The 23,669-nt window shown below is 43.8% G+C and overlaps 1 protein-coding gene across 1 annotated transcript in view; it reads left to right on the top strand.

The window, feature by feature from the left end:
- LOC138969658 (stromal interaction molecule homolog) overlaps positions 1-23,669 on the top strand; it is a gene marked incomplete in the record, with an annotated part of 39,789 nt that overhangs the window by 4,589 nt on the left and 11,531 nt on the right. Inside the window, 8 exon segments of the mRNA XM_070342516.1 lie at positions 1,553-1,609; positions 2,815-2,927; positions 3,840-4,014; positions 7,158-7,239; positions 8,617-8,859; positions 15,279-15,379; positions 17,934-18,199; positions 18,538-18,609. Of these exon segments, the coding sequence (XP_070198617.1) occupies positions 1,553-1,609; positions 2,815-2,927; positions 3,840-4,014; positions 7,158-7,239; positions 8,617-8,859; positions 15,279-15,379; positions 17,934-18,199; positions 18,538-18,609 (1,109 nt within the window).

The following is a 23,669-nucleotide window of genomic DNA, read 5'->3' as shown; positions in this document are numbered from 1 at the left end:
CTACAGGAACTCCACCTTCAGGAAACCCCACTCTTTTGGTGGACATAGACCCCATCAGCCCAAATAACTGGACGAAATGAAGTCTTAAAGGCAGGGAGTGTTAAGGTAAAGGGAAATTGACACAGATTATGAACAGAAAATCTGAAAAAAGCAAGGTCTTAAATAAGGGGAAGTGTAAAAAGGGGGGCTCCACTGTCGCCTTGACTGTAATATACAGTCCAACCTGCACATTAAGACCACCCCAAACGCACGTTATATATGTCAAAGCAGCACCGCCCTGATACGGCCCTTCGTGGTCGGCTGGGCGTTAAGCAAGCAAACAAACAAAAGACCACCCCAAAGGATCCCTGACGGTTTTTACGACTAAAAATCACCTGTCCATAAAGACCACCTGTCTAAAGAGACCACCTGTCTAAAGAGACCACCTGTCCATAAAGACCCCTTTTGCTCAGTCCCTTGGGTGGTCTTTACACCCCCGGTATAGGGGTGTGTATAGGTTTCGGTCGATGTGTTTGTTTGTTTGTTTGTTTGTGTGTTTGTGTTCGCATATAGATCTCAAGAATGAACGGACCGATCGTCACCAAACTTGGTGAACAGGTTCTATACATTCCTGAGACGGTCCTTACAAAAATTGGGACCAGTCAAACACACGGTTAGGGAGTTATTGGTGGATTAAAATTATACAAGGACTTATAGAGGGACATCTTAATGGTCAAAGGGAAATAACCATTCTCACTCAGTCACTGCCACCAACTGAGAAGGTTATTTCCCTTTGACGGGGGTGTTTTTCCTACCTCGGAGGAATTTCTTGTTTTAGACAGGTTCGACTGTATATGTTTATTGTATTGATTCCCCCTCCCGACTCCCCCTCTCCCATAATTGCACCCTGTCCCCTCAAACTTTTGTGAACAAATCACAAATATCAGAAACTCGGCATGCACACAGCTTTCATTGGCAGAAAATATATTACTTTGTAATTTATTGAATATTAGGGTCAAGTCAGTATGGATTGCGCAATTTACACTGACTGCCAGCAGGTAAGGTTTCAGTGATTTATGTCGCTGCGGGCTTGAGTTGTGGGGTTAGCGACCATGCAGCCGCATTCACGCACGCATGTACATTCTCTCTTTCTTTCTCCATCCATGCTTCTCTCTCTCTCTCTCTCTCTCTCTCTCTCTCTCTCGCTCTCTCTATCTCTCTCGCTCTCTCTCTTTCTCTTTCTCTCTCTTTTTCTCTCTCTCTCTCTTTCTCTCTCTCTCTCTCTCTCTCTCTCTCTCTCTCTCTCTCTCTCTCTCTCTCTCTCTCTCTCTCTCTCTCTCTTTCTCTTTCTCTCTCTTTTTCTCTTTCTCTCTCTTTCTCTTTTTTCCCCCTCTCTCTCTCTTTCTCTCTCTGTCAGACCTATACCTGTTTACCCTTTCGTTTTCTCCAAAATTATTTGGGATTATTTTATTACTTAGTTTATGGTTTATTTGTTTGCTGGTTTTGTTTAAATTGATTTATTTGTTTATTTATTTGCTTTTTATTCTCATTTTCATTGTATTGTATTTTGTAGATTATCAACGACTAACTGTAAGACAGGACTCTATGGACCTAACACAACCGTCTGTGGGTAATAAAGTTTTCGAGTTGGAGTTCTCTCCCTTCATCAATCTGTCCCTCCTTCCCTCTCTTTCTCTTTATGTCTGTCAATCTGTCTCTAGTGTCTTTTTCTCTTTCTCTCCCACTAAGCTTAAACATTTTTTCTTTCTGAGTTCTTTCTCTCTTTCTCTGTCTGTCTCTGTTGTCTCTGTCTTTTCTTTCTGTTTTCTCTCTCTCTCTCTCTCTCTCTCTCTCTCTCTCTCTCTCTCTCTCTCTCTCTCTCTCTCTCTCTCTCTCTCTCTCTCTCTCTCTCTCTCTCTCTCTCTCTCTCTCTCACCAAATCCTCAAGGCAGTTACAGCTTGCAATTTACACGCAAACTTAGTTATAATCTTGCGGGTCTCTCCCTCTCTTTCTCCCTTTGTAGTAGAGTTCTCTCTCTCTCGCTTTCCCTTCATTCTGTCTCTTTGTCTCTGTCTCTCTATGTCTCTCTCTCTCCATCTGTCTCTCTGTCTCTTTCTCTCTCTCTTTCTCTCTCTCTCTCTCTCTCTCTCTCTCTCTCTCTCTCTCTCTCTCTCTCTCTCTCTCTCTCTCTCTCTCTCTCTCTAACAGTTTACAATTACACAGTATATTTATTGCGACACATTACTGCAGAACGTGTGCAACAGATGGCCAAAGCAAGAAGGCACATAAAGATTCTGTAACCATCAGCATACAATAAGGGTATGGTATATTGTGCAATTGAATTGGTAATGGTAGTTGTAGATAAGCACAGTGGGAGACTATGATACAATATCAGTGTTGATTTAGTGAGTATGCTAGTGGGAGGTGATTGAACTCAGGAGCTAGTGCGTAAAAGCGTTTGAATTTGACACAGTAATTACAGCTCACAAACAAGATATTCATGCTTTAAAAACAAAAAAGAGCAGACAGAAAGACAAAACATGAAGCTACAGCATATAAAATTGCATGCAGCATGATTCCCACCACTTTGTCACCCACACTCCCCCCCCCCCCCCCCCACCCACCCCCCACCCCACTCCTCCGACCCTTATATCATGACAGCTAACCTGAGTCAGTTTTTCTTTGTCATATCTCTGATCTCACTTTAGCTTGACTTTCTGCTGATTAACTTGGGTTAAACTGGTGATGTTTTTTCATAATGTAAAGCACCTACATTCCCTTAAATATGATACTGTAGAAAACGTTAGTGATATGTCAATGTATGTGTTTTACAGGCTGGCATCTTCCAACACGTTCATGTCGACAGTCCTGGGGATCAAGAATCCGGTGCACAAGCAGAAGCTGGCGCTCAAAGCCATGGACACTGTCCTCTTCGGGGCCCCGCCCAGTGAGTCGATGATCATTTTCTTTTCCGCAATACATTGTACAGTAGTACTCCCTTTTAAGACCCCCCAATTTAAGACTTCCCCCATGATTTTTCCGATGTACTGTTCATAACCTCTGTTAATATGCATTTCGGAAGTCAACTTTGAGCTCAATTTAGAACAGCCTTAACATGGCTAGTTATTATTTCACTCTCTCTTTTAGAGAATGCCTCATCTATGTTAATTAGGACCTGGTGCCGGACTACCAATTAACTACTAACATTCTTTGTCTCTTTCTTTGTCAGTTTTTTCGTCTATTTCTTTGTCAGTTTCTTTGTCTATTTCTTTGTCTCTTTCTTGAAAAGTAATTTCTCCCTGTCTGTTGCCCAGCATGTCACAGCTATCTGTCAGTGACTACCATTCTTTGTCTCTGAAAATTCTTTGTCTGTTTCTTTGTCTCTTTCTTGCAAATTATTTTGTCTCTGTCTGTTCCACAGAGCGTGATAGCTCTGTTAATTAGCCAGACTACTAATCTTTGTCTCTAAAATATCTTTTTCTATTTCTTTGTCAGTTTCTTTGTCTATTTCTTAGTCTATTTCTTGAAACATAACTTTCCCTTGTCTGTTTCACAGTGTCACAGCTGGTGACAGACTACTATTCTTTGTCTCTGAACATTCTTTGTCTATTTCTTTATCTATATTTCTTTATCAATATTTCTTTGTCTATGTTTCGTTGTCTCTGTCTGTTCCAAAGAGTGCCACAGCTATGTTGATTCAGACCAGGTGCCAGAGTGCCATTCTTTGTCTCTAAAACTTCTTTGTTTATTTCCTTGCCTAATTTCTTTGTCTTTCTTTGTCTAATTTCTTTTTTCTTTTTCTTTGTCTGTGTCTCTGTCTCTATCTTGCAAAATAATGTCCCCCCTGTGTGTTCCTCAGAGCGTCACAGCTACGTGAAAGACCTGGTGCTGGTGATACTGCTAGTGGTGGCGGTGGGGGGCTGCTGGTTCGCCTACCTGCACCACAGGTACTCGCAGGAACAGGTGCGCAAGATGATGATCGACTTGGAGTCGCTGCAGAAAGCTGAGGAGGCCCTCATGGACGTCCAGAGAAAGTGAGTCATACAGTTGAAGTACCCCCCTTTGCCCAATCAGGCACGGGAATTCTCCTCGGATCCGAGGATTTCCGAGAAGAAAAAAAATCCTCTTCCGAGAAACAAATTTTGAGAGACAAAATATTGAGGAGCAAAAATCAGATCAATTCCTGGGTACCCTCCTAGTTTTCCGAGATTTTTCTTACAATCAATTCCCATGCCTGCCAATAAATTTCAGGCTTTACAACTGTAAATTAATTCAGAAAGAAAATTCCCAGTCTGTGAAGCGATTCTGCCTGAAGTAGACACTGAGTACAGTCCAACCTGCCCTTGTGACCACCTCTTGAAAGTCAGACCACCTGCCCTTGTGACCTTGAAAGTCAGACCACCTGCCCTGACCACCTCTTGAAAGTCAGACCACCTGCCCTTGTGACCACCTCTTGAAAGTCAGACCACCTGCCCTTGTGACCTTGAAAGTCAGACCACCTGCCCTGACCACCTCTTGAAAGTCAGACCACCTGCCCTTGTGACCACCCCTTGAAAGTCAGACCATCTGCCCTTGTGACCACCCCTTGAAAGTCAGACCACCTGCCCTTGTGACCACCCCTTGAAAGTCAGACCACCTGCCCTTGTGACCACCCCTTGAAAGTCAGACCACCTGCCCTGACCACCTCTTGAAAGTCAGACCACCTGCCCTTGTGACCACCCCTTGAAAGTCAGACCATCTGCCCTTGTGACCACCCCTTGAAAGTCAGACCACCTGCCCTTGTGACCACCTCTTGAAAGTCAGACCACCTGCCCTTGTGACCACCCCTTGAAAGTCAGACCACCTGCCCTTGTGACCACCCCTTGAAAGTCAGACCACCTGCCCTTGTGACCACCTCTTGAAAGTCAGACCACCTGCCCTTGTGACCACCTCTTGAAAGTCAGACCACCTGCCCTTGTGACCACCCCTTGAAAGTCAGACCACCTGCCCTTGTGACCACCTCTTGAAAGTCAGACCACCTGCCCTTGTGACCACCCCTTGAAAGTCAGACCACCTGCCCTGACCACCTCTTGAAAGTCAGACCACCTGCCCTTGTGACCACCCCTTGAAAGTCAGACCATCTGCCCTTGTGACCACCCCTTGAAAGTCAGACCACCTGCCCTTGTGACCACCCCTTGAAAGTCAGACCACCTGCCCTTGTGACCACCTCTTGAAAGTCAGACCACCTGCCCTTGTGACCACCTCTTGAAAGTCAGACCACCTGCCCTTGTGACCACCCCTTGAAAGTCAGACCACCTGCCCTTGTGACCACCTCTTGAAAGTCAGACCACCTGCCCATGTGACCACCCCTTGAAAGTCAGACCACCTGCCCTGACCACCTCTTGAAAGTCAGACCACCTGCCCTTGTGACCACCCCTTGAAAGTCAGACCATCTGCCCTTGTGACCACCCCTTGAAAGTCAGACCACCTGCCCTTGTGACCACCCCTTGAAAGTCAGACCACCTGCCCTGACCACCTCTTGAAAGTCAGACCACCTGCCCTTGTGACCACCCCTTGAAAGTCAGACCATCTGCCCTTGTGACCACCCCTTGAAAGTCAGACCACCTGCCCTTGTGACCACCTCTTGAAAGTCAGACCACCTGCCCTTGTGATCACCCCTTGAAAGTCAGACCACCTGCCCTTGTGACCACCCCTTGAAAGTCAGACCACCTGCCCTTGTGACCACCTCTTGAAAGTCAGACCACCTGCCCTTGTGACCACCCCTTGAAAGTCAGACCACCTGCCCTTGTGACCACCTCTTGAAAGTCAGACCACCTGCCCTTGTGACCACCTCTTGAAAGTCAGACCACCTGCCCTTGTGACCACCCCTTGAAATTCAGACCACCTGCCCATGTGATAACCTCTTCACAGAGACCACCTGCCCTTGTGACCACCTCTTGAAAGTCAGACTACCTGCCCTTGTGACCACCCCTTGAAAGTCAGACCACCTGCCCTTGTGACCACCTCTTGAAAGTCAGACCACCTGCCCTTGTGACCACCCCTTGAAAGTCAGACCACCTGCCCTTGTGACCACCCCTTGAAAGTCAGACCACCTGCCCTTGTGACCACCTCTTGAAAGTCAGACCACCTGCCCTTGTGACCACCCCTTGAAAGTCAGACCACCTGCCCTTGTGACCACCCCTTGAAAATCAGACCACCTGCCCTTGTGACCACCTCTTGAAAGTCAGACCACCTGCCCTTGTGACCACCTCTTGAAAGTCAGACCACCTGCCCTTGTGACCACCTCTTGAAAGTCAGACCACCTGCCCTTGTGACCACCTCTTGAAAGTCAGACCACCTGCCCTTGTGACCACCCCTTGAAAGTCAGACCACCTGCCCTTGTGACCACCCCTTGAAAGTCAGACCACCTGCCCTTGTGACCACCTCTTGAAAGTCAGACCACCTGCCCGCAAAGACCACCCCAAAAGATCCCCAACAAGTTTTTCCCCCATATAATTCACCTTTCCATAGTGACCCCCTGTCTCTAACGACCCCATTTGATCGGTCCCTGTGGGGAGTCGTTGTAGACAGGTTGGACTGTGCTACAGTGGAACCACCCTTTTAAGACCTTGACAAATCTGAGAAACCAAGGTCTTAAAAAGGAGGGAGTCTTAAAATGGGGGTTCCTCTGTATCACCCAGTGCTCTGAATCCTGAATTGACAAGCCATGTAAGCAGAGGTAAAGGGTTAGTGCAAATAGGTGTGCGTGTTCATATCAGAGCTTCTGTGTTTTGGGCTTATTCAATGTCCTAATAATTCTTATTAAAATGTGTGTTTTATAAATGGTGACAGGCAGGTTGGATGCGCAGAAGAAAAGTTTCAATTTGAATGTATTTCTAAAGATATTGGATAAAGAATCCAAGTTCACAGCGAAAGTCTCTGGGTTTGGAAACATGAATACAAGCATGCAGGAGGGAAAAAAATGGGTATACACAAAACACTCTCTCATTCGCACATAGACAGACAGACACGCACACCCTTGCACACACCCTTGCACACACACACACACACACACACACACACACACACACACACACACACACACACACACACACACACACACACACACACACACACAAAGCGTTGGTATTGTTATTGTTATCTGTTTTATGATATAGTGTTCTCTTTACTGTTGCAGGTTAGAGGATGCTGAGAACAAGCAGATCTCGTCCAAACCTCGACCGCCGCATGACTTCAAGGAGGGAACAGCGGTACCAGATGTACGCTAATAATAACACTGTCCACTCAGTAATCCACTACTGTGGAACCCCCGTTTTAAGACCCCCCGTTTTAAGACCCCCCATTTTAAGACCCCCCAATTTAAGACCCCCCAATTTAAGACCCCCCAATTTAAGACCCCCCAATTTAAGACCCCCCAATTTAAGACCCCCCAATTTAAGACCCCCCAATTTAAGACTTCCTCCCTTTTAAGACCTTGTCTTTTCACATTTTTTGTTCATAAGCCCTGTAAATTTACCCCCATTTTAAGACTCCCTCCTCCTTCTTAAAGCCTGATTTTCTCAGATTTTTGGAGGTCTTAAAAGGGGGTTCCTCTGTACTGTTAGCCTCCACTAATCAAGAATTATATATTCTCGCTGCAAGATTTCAGTTAGTTCTGCACTTTGCTTCACCATGGACAAATAATGCAGTCAAACCTGTCAATAACCACCACCCAAGGGGCCGACCAAAAGTGGTCGTTATGAACAGGTGGTCATTATGGAAAGGTAATTACATAGAAAAATTCTTGTGGGGGATCTTATGGGGTGGTCACAGACCTGTTTACCCTTACTATTTTGGAGTAATTTATTACTATTTTTTAGGGTTTTTTTGTGAAAAAATACTCCATTTGAGTTCATACTACGATTTTCAAATGTGCTTCAAATTAAGTTTGTGTTGCTAAAGTTGGCGTTTGTTAGTGTTACCACTGGGTTACTATTTTGGTCATCGGATTACTATTATTTTGCTTGGCCATTACTCTTGTCAAGTTTTGGGGGTAAACAGGTCTGTGGTCACAGAGGGCCGGTGGTTGTAACCGAGGGGTCGTCGCCAGAGCAGGTTCCACTGTACATGTAACAACAACATGTCAGTGTCACAACACACGTCAGTGTAACAACAACATGTCAGTGTCACAACACACGCATAGCTACAATGAAAACATTCACAACAACATGTCAGTGTCACAACACACGCATAGCAAACATTCCCAGCTCGATTAAATTTGAAACCCTGATTTCTAAGCTGAAACTTTATGACAAGAGCCACCTTAAAGTATCTATCTTCTTAGGTCTTTCAATGGGACAGCAGTCACAATCCAAGAAACACACACCTTTAATACAATGCAATACAATACAATACAAAACAGTATGATACAATACAATTCAATACGATACAATACAATACAATGCACTACAATAATACTTTATTATCTCAAAAGAGAAATTACATTGTGGCTGAATGAACACACAATAACATCAATATAAACAACAATTACTCACACACACGCACTCACACACACACACACACACACACACACACACACACACACACACACACACATACTCATTACCGTTATTTTCACAATCCTACCTCTGATGCAGGCAGACCCCATACCCCATGGTCACCACCACAGCGGGGCGTCAGGGGAGGGAACTCAGCAGATCAAAGAGGAACTCGCTGCCACGCTACGAGCCCTGCAGCAAGCAGAGACGCAGCTGGAGAACTCGTGGGCGCCACCTGGCGAGCTGCAAGCCTGGCTGCAGTTGACGCACGAGTTGGAGCAGGTTCACTACAACGCCAAGCGGCAGGCGGCAGAGAGGCAGTTCCAGTCGGCGAAGGAAGTGGTGAGAGGGAGGGGGAGATGGGTGGAATGGATTTGTGGGTAACGGGCCCAGTGTCCCAGTGGCTAAGTTGCCGGTCTCCCAAGCGGAAGGTCGTGGGTTCGAATCCCGGTCATGCCTTGTGGGTTAAGGTCAATTTATGTGCAGACCTGCTAGTGCCTTATCTCCCTTTAATTGTGTGTACACGCAAGCACAAGACCAAGTGAGCACAAAAAAATCCTGTAATGCATGTCAGAGTTCGGTGGGTTATAAAAACACGAAATTACCCAGCATGCTTCCCCTAAATGGCGGGGTAAAAAAAAGGTCATTCACGATAAACCCACACGTGCAAAACAACACGAGTGTACGTGGATGTTTCAGCCCATGAACGCAAAAGAAGAAGAAGGATTTGTGGATGACTCAATCCATCCCTGTGTTTCTACCAGGGCATTACCCCCCTCGTTTACCAGTCTTTGCGGCCTACGTACATAGCTGATAGTGCTTTAAAGCACGCCTCCTTCAGCAAAAGTCAAAATGAGATTGGCTGGCTTTGCTTTTTGTGTCTTGAGGTTTTCTTAGACTTTCTGTTCATAACCTCTGTAAGTTTACCCCCGTTTTCAGACTCCCTCCTTTTTAAGACCTGATTTTCTCAGATTTTTGGAGGTCTTAAAAGGGGGGTTCCACTGTAGCGCTTCAACACAATATGACTCCTTCAGCAAAAGTGACAATGAGATTGGCTGGCAATGCTTTTGGTGTCTTGAGGTCCGCTTTCAAGTTAGTTGTTAAAAAAAAGAAGTGTGGTTTGTCATTATTGTACGTCTGTTATATCATTCTGATTGCTTTGCTTTACTGATGCTGTTGAATGTTAGAACCCCATTTGATAACTGTCCCAGACCTGGGAACCCATACGATTTCGCCGTATTTTGTACGCATGATTGTGTAGAATACGATCAGTACGGTCAGTTGAAAAAAAATACGACGACGACTTTTCTTCACAAGCGCATCCCGAAGCAGATCCGGTACTTTGACACATGATTACTGTTTTTGTCAGTCAACATTGACAGAAGCATTTGTTTTAAATGTTTTGGTAAACTTAATTAACGGTGCGACGGATGCGTGTGAAGCATGTTTGAAACATGGATGTTCAAATGCTATGAGAAGTACAGTCGAACCCACTTAAAACGAACACGCTAGTTACGAATTTTGACTTATAACGTATTAGTTTTAAGTTCCCAACTGAATACCTCTTTCTTCATGCTTAAAAAAAATGCTTGAAACGAATTCTTTGTAACGAATTTATGCTTATAACGAGCACTTTTTGGATTCCCAAGCATGCATAATGTCTGTAATTTACTCACGCTTATGACGAAATCTTTAAACTCGTCCCGAGATCGACATATCATGGGAATTTGAGAAGTTTGAATACATGTGTCAAAGTCTTCCCTTGCGTCGACTGCTTGAACCATCGCTCAACCGATCACTGAATAAAGTTAAACTGATTACACTGTACTCACAAAACAATTTCAAATTTAGAATCAAAGTGATTGATAGCTCAGACACTGAACATGAATGACTGACTGACGTTTATTTCCTTCGCGAATACCAAAAACGAAACATCAATGTTTTGAACGGAAGCCATTGCCAAAAAATATAGATGCCAGAGTGGTTTCCCTTGGACAAGGGAAACCACACTCTCAACGTTTGCGTTTGCCGGTTCGCGATAGTTTATCAGTCAGTCAGTGCTTTCGATTTGGATTTGAACATCATGTTACAACAAAAACAAAAAACTAAATTGGCCAAGGTTTGCTTCCCGTCGCCAAGGTAAGTGATTCCGGACAAATGATAGGAACACCGCGAATGTGGACAGTGTCAGTGCGTGTGTGTGTGACCAAAAACGTAACAACTGGATGAAACATCTGTGTGCTCACTCTCACTCAAACTCAACAATCATCACTCAACATGAGACACACATGAACATGTAACTGAATATGTCACTTTATTGTCCAAACGTGAAGCAGCATGAAAGTTGCGAAAGAAACAAATTGAAACACCATAAAATGTACAAGACTTAAAAAAAAAAATTAAAAAAATAAAAATAAAAAATCAATCAATTTTCTTAATACGAATTTTGGTTAAGACGAACTTTTTTTCCGATCCCCAGTGATTCGTCTTAAGCGAGTTCGACTGTACGCTAATTTTTCTGAGAATACACCATGTTTGTTTGAGAATACTCCAAGTGCAAAACAGGGGTTCCCAGGTCTGCTGTCCCCTGACTCGACTATTCAGTACAGTAGCACATGCTTGTCTTATGCCCTACCGTTTTGCCTTATATCTATATATATATACGACTTGTGTCTGTGTGTCTGTGTGTTTGTGTATTTGTGTATTCGCCATGCACGGCCAAAGTTCTCGATGGATCTGCTTCAAATTTGGTGGGCTTATTCAGACAGACCCCGGACACAACCTCATCGATGAGATATTTCAACACGTGCTCTCAGCGCGCAGCGCGGAACCGATTTTGGTTCCACCTCAGCTATTTTGGTTCCACCTCAGCTTACCCGGGCCCCCATACCAACACACCATAGCCGCTACACCACATCACAACGCCAAAGTTCTCGGTGGATCTTTTTCAAATTTGGACACCGTATTCAGCTACACCCCGGACACAATATCATCGATGAGATATTTCAACACGTGCTCTCAGCGCGCAGCGCTGAACTCATTTTCGTTTTTGGGTTCATTTCACCATTATAAGTAACTCTTCCTTATCTTCTCCAGTGTTTGGCGTTTATCTCCCTTCCTTCGTGTGGCTTTCCCGTTCAGTTGTAAGTTACTACACTGCGCTGTCCACTGCGCTGAGCGTCTTCGGATATTCCCGGCGTTCTGTTACTGTTAACTATTTTTAGAAGGTCAACGCAGTGTACAGAACGTAAATTGGACCCGTAAATTATCCTCACTGTAAAAGTGCAAAGGTCGAATCAATTTATAGCCACGCGAAAAATACACTGTCATCTATCTCTCTATAGATACGGCTTCTCTGTGTTTGTGTGTGTGTGTGTGTAAGTGTGTGTGTCTCTATGTAATCAACACCTGTGCATTCTTCAGTTCTGTTTGTGATGTGGTCTGGCGGCTTTTGTGTAATTTTATGTACTGGCCTTCCTTTGAGAAGCCATAACTTGCTCAGTCCTGTTTGAGTGGAGTTCGCCTCCAAAGGTGATTAACACGGTTACATTCGTCGACAAGGATGGGACTCGATATGGTCAGGAATGGCATTATGGCCACTGAATCATTTTCGTGCTGTTCCCATTCCACGAATCTGGGAGGGACCTAAGCTTGGCGGGTCCATAGTTCGGACGGCTCTAAGTACTTCTTCCCGGCGAAGCCGGCTACCCGGCGAAGCGGGTATTCATTCTAGTTGTGCATATGCTACATGTATATCTTACCACGCTGCTGTGTACAATTTCAGGATGTTTTGGAGTAGGTAAGATGAGGGTGATATAGTGACAACAAAACTAAGTGTGACTATATATATATTCCTTGATGTTGTGTGTAGGCCTTTGTTTTCCTAGCTGCCAGAGTTATAGATTTAGATTTGTGTTAATAGACAAATTCTGAAAATAACTCTGTGGACTTTTCTTGCAAAACCTCAGCCAAACATTGGAGGGGCCAATCACTAGCGACGGAAGTGTCGGAATCACGTGCTCCCGTCCACATTTTGCACACACACACCTCTCCCTAGTGATTGGCCCCTCCAATATTTGACAGACTTTTTGTAAGAAAAAGTCCCTCTTCCAGAAACCACACACACTCATCTTTTCTTGTCCTAGGTTGGTTACGAATGAAATACTGTATTAGTGAAAATTTGATGTGAAATTGTTTTACTCTTTGACAATGCTGTTGGTGTTATTCAATGATGTAACAGTATGTTGCCTGCAAAAGTAAAGTAAATAAATAAATATGAGCATGGTAAATAATGTACAGTTGTAGCAGTTTCCGTGTCTTGAGAGAAAATGTCAAAAACCGTGGTGACCGATGATCCACTGATTACACTGTGTTAAAATATTGCAAAGAACATGTACCAGTATTTGTGTGCGTGCGTGGATTTTTTTTTTTTGAGTGCATATTATTACAACTATTAGTAACTACTTCAAGACAATGGCTGGGGTTTGGGGTGAAAAATGATCTTTGGTCTATGGTCTTTGTATTGTTTTTGAGTCACTTGAGAAAAGTGACTCTATAGTCTATGTAATCGGTCAGTGTTAGTCTGTCCGGCCGGCCGGCCGGCCGGCCGTCCGTAGACACCACCTTAACGTTGGACTTTTCTCGGAAACTATCAAAGCGATCGGGCTCATATTTTGTTTAGTCGTGACCTCCAATGACCTCTACACTTTAACGATGGTTTCGTTGACCTTTGACCTTTTTCAAGGTCACAGGTCAGCGTCAAAGGAAAAATTAGACATTTTATATCTTTGACAAAGTTCATCGGATGTGATTGAAACTTTGTAGGATTATTCTTTACATCAAAGTATTTACATCTGTAGCCTTTTACGAACGTTATCAGAAAAACAAGGGAGATAACTAGCCTTTTCTGTTCGGCAACACACAACTTAACGTTGGGCTTTTCTCGGAAACTATAAAAGTGACCGGGCTCAAATTTTATGTGAACGTGACTCATTGTGTTGTGAATAGCAATTTCTTCCTGTCCATCTGATGCCTCATATAATATTCAGAACTGCGAAAGTGACTCGATCGAGCGTTTGCTCTTCTTGTTCTGTTTGGGGATCAAGATGGGTAAATATGTGCCTCAGTTGGCTAGCGGTGTGCTTTTTCCAGGAACTCTTTTTGTGGCACTGTGGACCTTTGCTTGCTTTGTTGTGTACCTGTGGCTAGGCTGACAATTTTTTCTTACTCAATGCAGAAACGTATTGCTGTGAATAGACAAATTCCGGAAAACTATGGGGTTTGTATGGGCTGTGAAAGAGTGAATCGGGGGCGATTGTGACAGGGGAGGCTACCGCTCCTTTCACAGCAGACTCTGCACCCGAGTTGTTGGCCTTTAAGTCAACACCGGTTGATTGTGGAATTCTGTTTGTGATGGGGTCTGGTGGTTTCCGATTGTCTGTATGTTCATGGAAACCTTCGGGTTTACATAACAGTTTTTATAGGGCTAAGAAATTAGCCCATTTTCAATCCTGTTTGATTGCACTTCGCCTCCCGATGTGATCGTAGTGTTACGGCACTCGGTTACATCTGGGAATACCCTTGCTTTCGCTCAGACTAATATTGACATGTGCTTCTTGTACACATGTTTGAGGCACACCCTCTTGCTCAAGAGACTGGCCTATAATTTCATGAGGGAAAGTGTTATTTCTGAAAATCGTCTATTATGTTATCTTAGTTTGAGGAAAACCCAGTTCAAGTGTTGACTAATTGACAAGTGGCTCTATCCCATCACCCCCCTTCCCTCCGTCGCGATATAACCTTGAACGGTTGAAAACGACGTTAAACACCAAATAAAGAAAGAAAGAAGTGTTGACTGCATGGTAAAATAAAAAGTCTTTATGGTCTTCAAAAAATGATCAAAATAAACTGTCATTTATATATTATAAGGCCAACAAAAAAAAAATAGTCTGTTTACGGTAACCCGACCGACCCTATTTTTTTCGCGCAACCCTAGCATTTTTTTTTGGCATTTGGGAGGGAAAAAAATATCTTTTGGTTTTTTTGCAAAATAACGTAAAAATATGGTTTTTTGGAAGAAAAAAAAATCCCGACCTACCGACCCTATTTTTTTGGCCTATGTTACCGTAAACAGACCTTTTTTTTTTTTTGGCCTAAGCATCAGCAAGCTCATGATTTTGTAGAAACTACTTTCAGTTAACAATGAGTTGCTGTAGTTTCTTCGTGGCTTTTGTCTTCCCACTGATTAAATTCTGTTGTTAATACTTTCATGTGTGTGTAAAAAACCAACACCCATATTTGATCACCAGGAGACCTGCATTTGAAACAAAATTCAAGCACAGCATGTTTGTTGACGAGATACTCTAAAGTCGAAAATCTGTAAACACTGAAAAAAATCAAGCCAAGTTGACATGTGTTCGGAATTCAAAGTTTGAAATATACCACAAGGTTTATTTTTAATCACAATCAACGGTTCAAGTTCATTTTTCACCCTGCTTTAGCTTTTGTAATTACTTGCAGTACCTCTCGGTAGGAGCCAAGACTCAACATTTTACATTTCTTCATCGCTTGTAAAAGAGTTGATGTGCAGCCCAAAAATGCATAATTAAAGGGCTTCTCTGTGTATTACATGTATTTAGATTTGCTGCGTTTGATTTTTTTTCAGCTGTCAGATAAAAATGGTGTAGGTATGTATTTTTGTTTGTATGCATATAACCTTGTTGTATGTCACCTCTTGATGATGAATATGTTATTGTGTGCAGTGCGACAAAATCAAGCGTCGCAACAAGGCGTTCTTCGGCTCGCTTCGCATGGCTCACAGCAACTCACTTGATGAAATAGACATGAGGATCCTCGATGCACGGTAAGAGGCTCGCCATGTTAACGGAATAATATCTAAGAAAAAAGGCCCTCAGATCGCTTCCAAAGTTTGTCATGTGTCATATCGAGCGTTCACAAACAAAACTCACAGCAAGGAATGTTCATACTCAGTTTGCATCTATATATATATACGACTTGTGTCTGTGTGTGTGTGTGTGTGTGTGTGTGTGTGTGTGTGTGTGTGTCTGCGATGCACGGCCAAAGTTCTCGATGGATCTCTTTCAAATTTGGTGGCCATATTCAGGTACACCCCGGACACAACCTAGTCGATGAGATATTTCAACACGTGCTCTCAGCGCGCAGCGCTGAACCGATTTTGGTTTTTCTCTGGATCCATTCCCAGTAACTCTTCCTTATCTTTTCCAGTGTTTTCAGCGTTTATCTCCCTTCCTTTGTGTGGCGTCAATCGCTATTCCCGTTTCTATTTTTAGAAGGTCACTGTCGACAACGCTCAATCCATATTCCCGTTATACTATTTTTAGAAGGTCACTGTCCCGGCAAAGCCGGGTATTACTCTTCTCCAGTGTTTTGCGCGTTTATCTCCCTTCCTTTGTGCGGTGCGCCGGCAAAGCCGGCGTACACCCGGCAAAGCTTCCAAAATTATACCATAAGATTCACCCATGTGATCGACTGTGCGCGAATTAATCGGGCGAGCTCGATTGATCGATTTCGAGAACTAACGAATACCATCACACCATGTTAACGGAATGATATCTGAGAAAAAAGGCCCTCCTAATAGCTTCCAAAGTTATACCATAAGATTCTGCATTACAAAGAACTGACTTTTCTTTCCAAAACAAAGTGTTTTGAAAGGTTAATTACATTTCATAAAATAGACAAAGAAAGTGCACTATTGGTGAGGGTTTGGTTGGGTTACTTCCACTGAGTTACTTTCCTTAGACACCTGTTTCTGAGGAAGTCCTGAACACATGTGTCTAAGGATTGCTCTGGAAATGTTACGGAGTAAGAGATAATACATGTAATAACCCTTGGGTCTGATTTGCAATGCAGAGTGGCGCTGGACTTCAATACATGTAATGACCCTTGTGTCTGATTTGCAATGCAGAGTGGCGCTGGACTTCAATACATGTAATGACCCTTGTGTCTGATTTGCAATGCAGAGTGGCGCTGGACTTCAATACATGTAATGGAGACAGTGACAAAAGGTCAGGTGTCATGTCTACTGTCCCGAATGACACACGATTGCTGACATTTCACCATTGCCAAAAGAATAAACAAATAAGAAATAGGTAGAAAATGAATGTGAACACTGACTTTGATTGTTGATCAGTATTTTCTATGCCACTAACAAATAATCTACTTACACATAGCTGTTTGGCAAATGGATGTTGCATGGGACACACTGACATGAAAGTGGAAGATGTTTTTCCCTCTAGAGAAACTACATATCAAGTTACACTTTTTGTGCTCTTCCATTCCAGTTGGCAATCAATTGTTAACGCATGTTATTAGAAAAAATAGAACGAAAACAGATTAGATAGAATGAAAAATGTACTGGTGATGTCATTTGGGACATACTGACATGAAAACGTCACCTTTTGTCATTGTCTCAATGACCCTTGTGTCTGATTTGCAATGCAGAGTGGCGCTGGACATCAATACATGTAATGACCCTTGTGTCTGATTTGCAATGCAGAGTGGCGCTGGACTTCAACACATGTAATGACCCTTGTGTCTGATTTGCAATGCAGAGTGGCGCTGGACTTCAATACATGTAATGACCCTTGTGTCTGATTTGCAAAGCAGAGTGGCGCTGGACGTCAATACATGTAATGACCCTTGTGTCTGATTTGCAATGCAGAGTGGCGCTGGACTTCAACACATGTAATAACCCTTGTGTCTGATTTGCAATGCAGAGTGGCGCTGGACTTCAACACATGTAATGACCCTTGTGTCTGATTTGCAATGCAGAGTGGCGCTGGACTTCAACACATGTAATAACCCTTGTGTCTGATTTGCAATGCAGAGTGGCGCTGGACTTCAATACATGTAATGACCCTTGTGTTTGATGTGCAATGCAGAGTGGCGCTGGACTTCAATACATGTAATGACCCTTGTGTCTGATTTGCAATGCAGAGTGGCGCTGGACTTCAACACATGTAATAACCCTTGTGTCTGATTTGCAATGCAGAGTGGCGCTGGACTTCAACACATGTAATGACCCTTGTGTCTGATTTGCAATGCAGAGTGGCGCTGGACTTCAATACATGTAATGACTGTCGTGTCTGATTTGCAATGCAGAGTGGCGCTGGACTTCAATACATGTAATGACCCTTGTGTCTGATGTGCAATGCAGAGTGGCGCTGGACTTCAACACATGTAATGACCCTTGTGTCTGATGTGCAATGCAGAGTGGCGCTGGACTTCAACACATGTAATGACCCTTGTGTCTGATGTGCAATGCAGGGTGGCGCTGGACTTCAACACATGTAATGACCCTTGTGTCTGATGTGCAATGCAGAGTGGCGCTGGACTTCAATACATGTAATGACCCTTGTGTCTGATGTGCAATGCAGGGTGGCGCTGGAGGAAGTCAAACAGGACCTGCAGGAGAGAACACAGCGCTGGCACAACATAGAGCGGCTGTGTGGCTTCCCCATCATCACCAACCCTGGTCTGGCCACCCTTCACACTCTGCTACATGGACCTAGAGAAGGTATGTCTGTCTGTCTGTCTGTCTGTCTGTGTGTCTGGCACAACATAGAGCGGCTGTGTGGCTTCCCCATCATCACCAACCCTGGTCTGGCCACCCTTCACACTCTGCTACATGGACCTAGAGAAGGTATGTCTGTCTGTCTGTCTGTCTGTCTGTCTGTCTGGCACAACATAGAGCGTAGACTGTGTTGCTGTCCACTGAGCGAAGAGGAGCCGTGGTGAGGGTGTATGTATGTTTGTGTATGTGTATGTCTACAGCAGTTGCCATTTCTTATTTTACCACTAACTTCTTCATGTATGATTTTCTTTATTTTTGGATAAAGTTGTTCAAAAAAATCATTCTTGCTTGTTCTTGCCCATTTCTTGTTATAGAATGTGCAGACATTTCTTCCTCCACCTCTATGAGATATCAGTGTATCAACATTAAGTCTGACCCTGTAACCTGACCAAACCATGATTTTTCAGGGTCGACAAATGGCGCCAGACTTCCAGGCCCGGTGTCTGTGGACGAAGCGGACGAGGACATGCCTCCTGCTGGTAATGCTTTGACCTTTTGACCTTCGCATACTTTTTTTTGCTTTAATATTTAACTTTGCTGCTCATTTTTGTGAGGGGGCTTGTGGCACACCATCAGTTATTTGGGGTGTTGCAGGGTCACTTTTGGTACGTTGGTATTGACAGAAGTATTAGAGCGTCACTGCATGTAGCCGTCAAAATGATTGGCTGTTTACAAAGATGCCTTCCTTTTCATGTAAACCAGCTTCTGTAAAACCTTAGATCCGCCTAGGGTTTTACAAAGATCCGCCCAGGGTTTTACAAAGATCCGCCCAGGGTTTTACAAAGATCCGCCCAGGGTTTTACAAAGATCCGCCCAGGGTTTTACAAAGATCCGCCCAGGGTTTTACAAAGATCCGCCCAGGGTTTTACAAAGATCCGCCCAGGGTTTTACAAAGATCCGCCCAGGGTTTTACATGGTTAATAAGAGCGATTCCTTCCACTTTGACACATATACAGTGGAAACCCCCTTTTACGTTTTACACACCCCCCCCCCCCCCCTCTCTAATTTAAGACTCCCTCCCTTTCAGGATTTTGCTTTTCAGATTATTTGTTCATTAACCTTTGTAAATTTACCTCCCTTTTAAGACTCCCTCCTTTTTAGGACCTGATTTTCTCAGCTTTTTGGAGGTCTTATAGGGATTCCATTGCACCATAATGCTACAGCTTAGTTGTCTGCTTGCTAAGGCAGGGGGAGCTTTTTTTCTTCTGAATTAATATTTAAAACTGACACTTGATTCAATCTGAGAAATTAATTTGATGAAATATGTCCACCCTGCAAAGGAAGGAGCCAGATGGTTGATATTTAGTACATCGAAAAAAACCTGTACGACCTTCTGAAATCTATGAAAATCAGGGAGGGAGTCTTAAAATGGAGGCATATTTACAGAGGCTATGAACAGAACAACTGAGAAGAGAGGGTCTTAAAAAGGAGGGAGTCTTATACTGGGGGGTCTTAAAAGGGGGGTTCCACTGCAGCCACAAAGAAAGCCTGGTGAGACAGCTGGCAGAGTACATGATCGGTTACGCTGGAAGGAAGGTACCTTTGAAACATAGACATTTCTTATCGATGCATGCGTTGGTTGTTACTGTTAGTATTTTAAATCAAACATTTTTAAGCTTTGCTTACGTAATAACATAATTATGTGGCACGGTTCTAACCCGGTCAGGGGTCATTTCTTTTTCGACAGTTTTCCAGTGCCATTTATCCAACGGCTTGTATAGGCCTCGCGCTTTTTCCACAGGTAGAGTTGGTCACACGTGTCACTGTGTAGTGCACGCCTGTGTGTGTGTCGTGTGTAGCGGTAGTGTGTTTGTCTTTTTGTAGGATGTGTGTACCCTACCCTTACCTCAAAACCTGGGGGGGGGGGGGTCTGGGGGAATGTTGAGTGAGAAAAAGATGAAGAACGGAAGCATTCTACTCTCCTGCGGCCTGCAGATATTGGGACTGACTTTTAACATGCATTGGGGAAATTGTAGCACTGTATTTGACTGGAAATAATTGTGCCATTAGATGAACTCCGCAAATAACTCTGTCGGGGTTGTATGGGTTGTGAAAGAGTGAATACCCTTGCCTTTATTGAGGCAAACTTTCCACATGTTTCATTTCATTTTTTTTCATTTTTTCATTACTTTATTGTCCCATTGCTGGGAAATTCGGGTCGCTTCCTCCCAGTGGAAAGCTAGCAGCAACGGAGTCGCGCTACCCAGGTGTCTGCGTGTTTAGGTGTATTCAGCCACCTGCACTTATGGCAGAATGACCAAGGTCTTTTACGTGCCATTGTGATGACACGGGGGTGGGACATGGCTTCCGTCTCTGGGTCTGCACATAAAGTTGACCCGTGTCCGTCCCGGCCCGAATTCGAACCTGCGACCTTTCGATCACAAGTCCAGTGCTCTACCAACTGAGCTACCGGGCCCCCCGTGTGTTTCAGACACACCCCAGGCTAGTGACTGGCCTATAATGTCACATGGGAAAGTTTGCCTCAATAAAAGCAAGAGTATTCACTCTTTCACAACACATACAAACCGAACAGTTATTTCCGAACATGGTTTACTATTGTGGTAGCTCGTGTAACATGGGATTGTTTCAACCCTACCCAGACATTTCTTTACCACTTATACCGTCACCCGTGACCACTCCTTTGGACCTGTTCCATCATATTTTTCTTTCCTAGCCTGTAGCGTACTGATCACCTTATGCAACTTTTATCCATTTACTAAAAAAAACGGCTACACTGACAATACTAATCTAATAATTTCAGATGACAAACCCTTCAAAAATCTTTTCAGTGCACCCTTCAGAAACAAATAAATGTTGGAGACTTAAGAGCATTAATTCATCGCCCTCTTTATTCCAAGTTGAATAATATGAGAGGAAGAGAAAAGTGAATAGAGCCATAAGGGCACACAGGCTACTTTTGGAGTGAAATTAGAGGGTTACTTACCGGAGAAAAGAACAGAAAACAGCGCAGAAGAAAAAAATAAGGAGGGGGGTATTGGAGCGGGGAGGAGGGGTGTATTGGAGCGGGGAGGAGGGGGGTATTGGAGCGGGGAGGAGGGGGGTATTGGAGCGGGGAGGAGGGGGGTTATTGGAGCGGGGAGGAGGGGGGTATTGGAGCGGGGAGGAGGGGGGTATTGGAGCGGGGAGGAGGGGGTTATTGGAGCGGGGAGGAGGGGGGTATTGGAGCGGGGAGGAGGGGGGTATTGGAGCGGGGAGGAGGGGGGTATTGGAGCGGGGAGGAGGGGGGTATTGGAGCGGGGAGGAGGGGGGTATTGGAGCGGGGAGGAGGGGGGTATTGGAGCGGGGAGGAGGGGGGTATTGGAGCGGGGAGGAGGGGGGTATTGGAGCGGGGAGGAGGGGGGTATTCGAGCGGGGAGGAGGGGGGTATTGGAGCGGGGAGGAGGGGGGTATTGGAGCGGGGAGGAGGGGGGTATTGGAGCGGGGAGGAGGGGGGTAGCGGGGAGGAGGGGGGTATTGGAGCGGGGAGGAGGGGGGTATTGGAGCGGGGAGGAGGGGGTAGATGGGTATGGATAGAAAGACGGAAAAGAAAAATAGTATAAATAACTGAAAAAAGAATGTAGAAAAAAAGTGCACACCAGAATTGTTTTTATTTGTTTTAAACGAACTTGAAGTCTTGGTGTCTATGAGACAGTCTCAGATGGCCTTTCATATTAAAATGTGTGCATGTGTGTTCCTAGGATATAGCATTCTTTTAATTTTTGGAAAAGAAAAAATCTAGAGTTCTATGGTAACAGGGATTGGGCTCTGTGTGTTTGGTTTCTGTGTATGTGTCTTGTAGGTGTCATAAATATGTGTTATATTTTACGTTTATGTTGCACATGTGCATTAAAGCAATTGGGTTGATCTGCTATGGCTAATTGATAAGAGGTGTGATGATCTGACTTGAATGACAAGAGTATAACTGTGTTTGATGCACTGAAGCATATTAGCAAGCTGAATTTTGATGATGTGGATTTTCACGTTTGATGGAATGTTTTACACTGATTAATGACTGGGTTCGGCATTTTGAATTTAACAAGGTTGAATGTATTTCATGGTATTTTCTTAATTACTAAACTGTTTCTTATTCATTCCATTAACAACGCAGTTGTTTATAACGATACATTTCACATTTACCAAGTGTGTGGGTATACAACTGGGTAGGCATGCAGAGAGACGCTGTATTGGTGTTCAAGGTGTTCTATTTTTTTGAATAATTAACATTATGGGATTTGTATAATAGCTAAGCAAATGATCCCAGAAGGTTTGTCTTCTGTAAAATCTAATATATATAATGGTGACCTATTTACAGCTGATTTCAAAATAGGTATGTATTGTAAACTAGTTTTGTTTATGATTCTCTACTTTTCTTTTTGTTGCTTTTCTACGGTTGAATTTTCCTGGTAAATTGACCTGGGCAGCTGCATCTACAAAGTCTCTCTGCCCATACATGCATCCCTTAGATGGCATCTTGATCCAAATTTAGGCTGGTTAAAAAGGGTGTGCTCTGTAGGCCTGCTTCCCTTATTGAGTCAGCTTAATAGACTTTGACAATAAAAGTTTGGCGAAAATAGACTGCTTGACTAGTTTGAGAAACAAGCAAGCTGATCAGTAGATGTATATGATCGGTAGTACCCAGCAGTTTGATTTTAAAGATTGTTTTGGTTTATATGCTTGATACTAAATGCTACTGGTGGCTTTAGGCTTTGCAGGTTCTCCAGAGTTTATTTGTATTACATAATATGATTTTAGTATTGTTACTAATCACATTTTTGACAGCTATTTGGCTGAAATTCTTTCTGCTTTTATTTGATTAGAACGTGGCAGGCACTTTCTAACCACAGCTCAACTAATGATATTTGCTGTAAAAAAAAAAAAAAAGCTTCATGTACACCTTAAAATGCTGTAATTATTATCTTGGATATTTTTTAAAGCCACACTGCGATGTACATATGGCTCAACAAGTATTTGGATTTGTATATGGTGAGATGCCAAAGCTAGCAATACCACTCAACTAACAACAGTGAATTTGAATGACAGTAGAAGGGTAGGGTAGTTAAGACATCTTTCACTGGTGGTTGTATTATACTTTTTATAATGAACCATTGTGACTTCCTCATAACAAATGAAGAGAGCTTTGCCACCCAAGGATTATATGGTAAAGTATCAGAGTGCAGAAAGGATTTTTTTAGGATTGGGAGGGGGGGGTCTATAGGAAAAGAGAGGGTGGACAGGAATTAGTAATGAAGGAATAGCAGCGCTTAATGCATGTGCTCTGCCCATTGAGAGTTTGCTCTTAACTGTATTAAATCTTATAATAAGACCACCAGTAAGCTTTCTCTCTTTCTCTCTCTCACTCTCTGACTACCCCCCTACCCCATTCTACCATCATTCCCTTCAACCAGAAAGTGGTTTTTTTCTTTCAGTCCAGGAGCCATCTGCCCTTCCTTCACCATCCTCAATGTTCTCCCAAAACCTTGACCCCCATGTACATCTATCAGAGTATCTGAGCCCTTCCCCCCCCCCCCCCCCCCCCCCC

This window comes from Littorina saxatilis, linkage group LG6, assembly GCF_037325665.1.
Source record: "Littorina saxatilis isolate snail1 linkage group LG6, US_GU_Lsax_2.0, whole genome shotgun sequence".
Lineage (NCBI taxonomy): Eukaryota > Metazoa > Mollusca > Gastropoda > Littorinimorpha > Littorinidae > Littorina > Littorina saxatilis.
The sequence above is the reverse complement of the archived record's forward strand: the minus strand, read 5'-3'. Positions and strand labels throughout refer to the sequence as shown.